Source organism: Populus euphratica, unplaced genomic scaffold (genome assembly GCF_000495115.2).
Source record: "Populus euphratica unplaced genomic scaffold, PopEup_1.0 scaffold427.1, whole genome shotgun sequence".
Lineage (NCBI taxonomy): Eukaryota > Viridiplantae > Streptophyta > Magnoliopsida > Malpighiales > Salicaceae > Populus > Populus euphratica.
The window spans coordinates 339,369-341,102 of NW_011500079.1; the positions used below are offsets into that span (position 1 = coordinate 339,369).

Below are 1,734 nucleotides of genomic sequence, written 5' to 3' on the forward strand. Positions count from 1 at the left end.
ACCCTATCCTCTTCCGACAAACTGATTTCGACTCAGTTTTCACCTAACACCGAGATTTTAAATTTGAAAAAACATTCTTAAGAGTAAAAATCAGAGAAAGTATAGGGCTGGTAAGAGGAAATATGGGAGCGGCCCAAACGATAGCAATTTATGTTAGAACGACGTCATTAGAGTAACGGAGAGGGACAAAAACCGGCGACCTTAGAAAAACGATAGAGAGAGAGAGAGAGATTTGGAATCTTACATGGTATGAACCCAACGGAGAGGAACATCGTGGGAGGCAATGACGACGAGATCAGCATCCACGTGTAATCTAGCAAGAGATCTGAGCATGACACGTATAGCCACGTAGAACTCATAGTCTCTTGGCGTCCCCATATACATCATCGTCGCATATGCATTTTTGTGCCGCTGGCGTTGCCCCTCTTGCTGCTGCTCTATCTGGGGTGCCCTCATGACCTCTCCAAACGCTGTCGTTTTATACACAGCGAAAACTAACACCAGCAAAAGCCTCAACATTAACCAAGGCTCTCGAGAAGAAGCCATGGTGGGTGGGTTTTAAAATTATATGAAATCAAGAGAAATTAAAGAGCCCTTTAAATTGAAAGATTAAAAAAAAAGGGCAAGGGGCGGGGGTGTTGTTTATGTTAGCTAACGTGATGAGCTTGAAAAATATTTATGATATAGTAATTGCAGATACTGTTTTTCTTGCTTTCTCGATGAGTGTTGTTGACATGTCTTGGGTCTGTCTCTCCTTGTGTTTTTATAGATGAAAAGTAGCCATGGCCTATGAGAGATAAGGGCCAGCTCTGGAAGGGGGAAAGAGATGGAAGCATACAAGGAAAGCTCTTCAAAACTAATAAAATATTTATTTTGCATAAAAGAGTCGTTTTATTTGTAATTTCAATCCTGTGACCAGCATTTTATACCATATTTGTGAGTGCGGTAACGTTTACTCGTTAGGATATTTTTTATTTAGAAATATAATAAAATAATACAATTTTTTATCTTTTAAATTTATTTTTAATATTAAATACATAAAATAATTCTAAAAAAATGAATTTAAAATTCAAAAAAATTTAAAATATAATTAGACCGTGACACAGAAAAGCGTTAGCCGTTGGCTATGTGCAAAACGGGCCTTGGTACCCCTGTACGGTCAATATTAACCTTTTCTTCTTCTTCGTAGGAAGCACTGTCGTCCTTTTTATTTTTTCTTGGTTGTGGAAATTGGATATACTTTTATATTTTAAGACTTCATTATAAATTTCAAAAGCAAAAGGTTTTTTTGTTTTTAGCGATTGACGAGCCTAAGCTCAGACTAAAAATACAAAGAGTTAATACTTGTAAAATGCAAGCGTATGCATATAATTTTAGGACAAGAGATTTTTTATATTTTATTAAATTACAATATTTCTTTATCCAAAAAACTAAAAAAAAATTTTTTTTGTTAATTTTTCAAATTTGTTATGAGTTTGGAAAGCACATTTTGGAAATTCTTCACAATTTCTCAATATAAGTTTTCCACTTTTTTATACAAAAAAACATAAACAATACAATTTTTCTTTCGTATACAAGCCCTTTTTACCAATAGTGAAGATTATAATTATTTTTTTATATTTTTATTTTTAGTTGGTATCATAAATTTTATTTTTATTATAAATATAATGTAATTTTTAAAGTTAAAATTATAACTTTTTCATGATAATTTTTAATTTGAATGAAATAAAATTG

At 32.5% G+C, this 1,734-nt stretch overlaps 1 protein-coding gene across 1 annotated transcript in view; it reads right to left on the minus strand.

Moving 5' to 3' along the window:
• LOC105108754 (putative glucuronosyltransferase PGSIP8) overlaps nt 1-762 on the minus strand; it is a 4,434-nt gene extending 3,672 nt beyond the window's left edge. Inside the window, exon 1 of the mRNA XM_011003192.1 lies at nt 245-762. Coding sequence (XP_011001494.1) covers nt 245-546 — 302 coding nt within the window. The 5' untranslated portion in view covers nt 547-762. The remainder of the gene's footprint in view (nt 1-244) is intronic.
• Between the last annotated feature and the right edge of the window lie 972 nt (nt 763-1,734).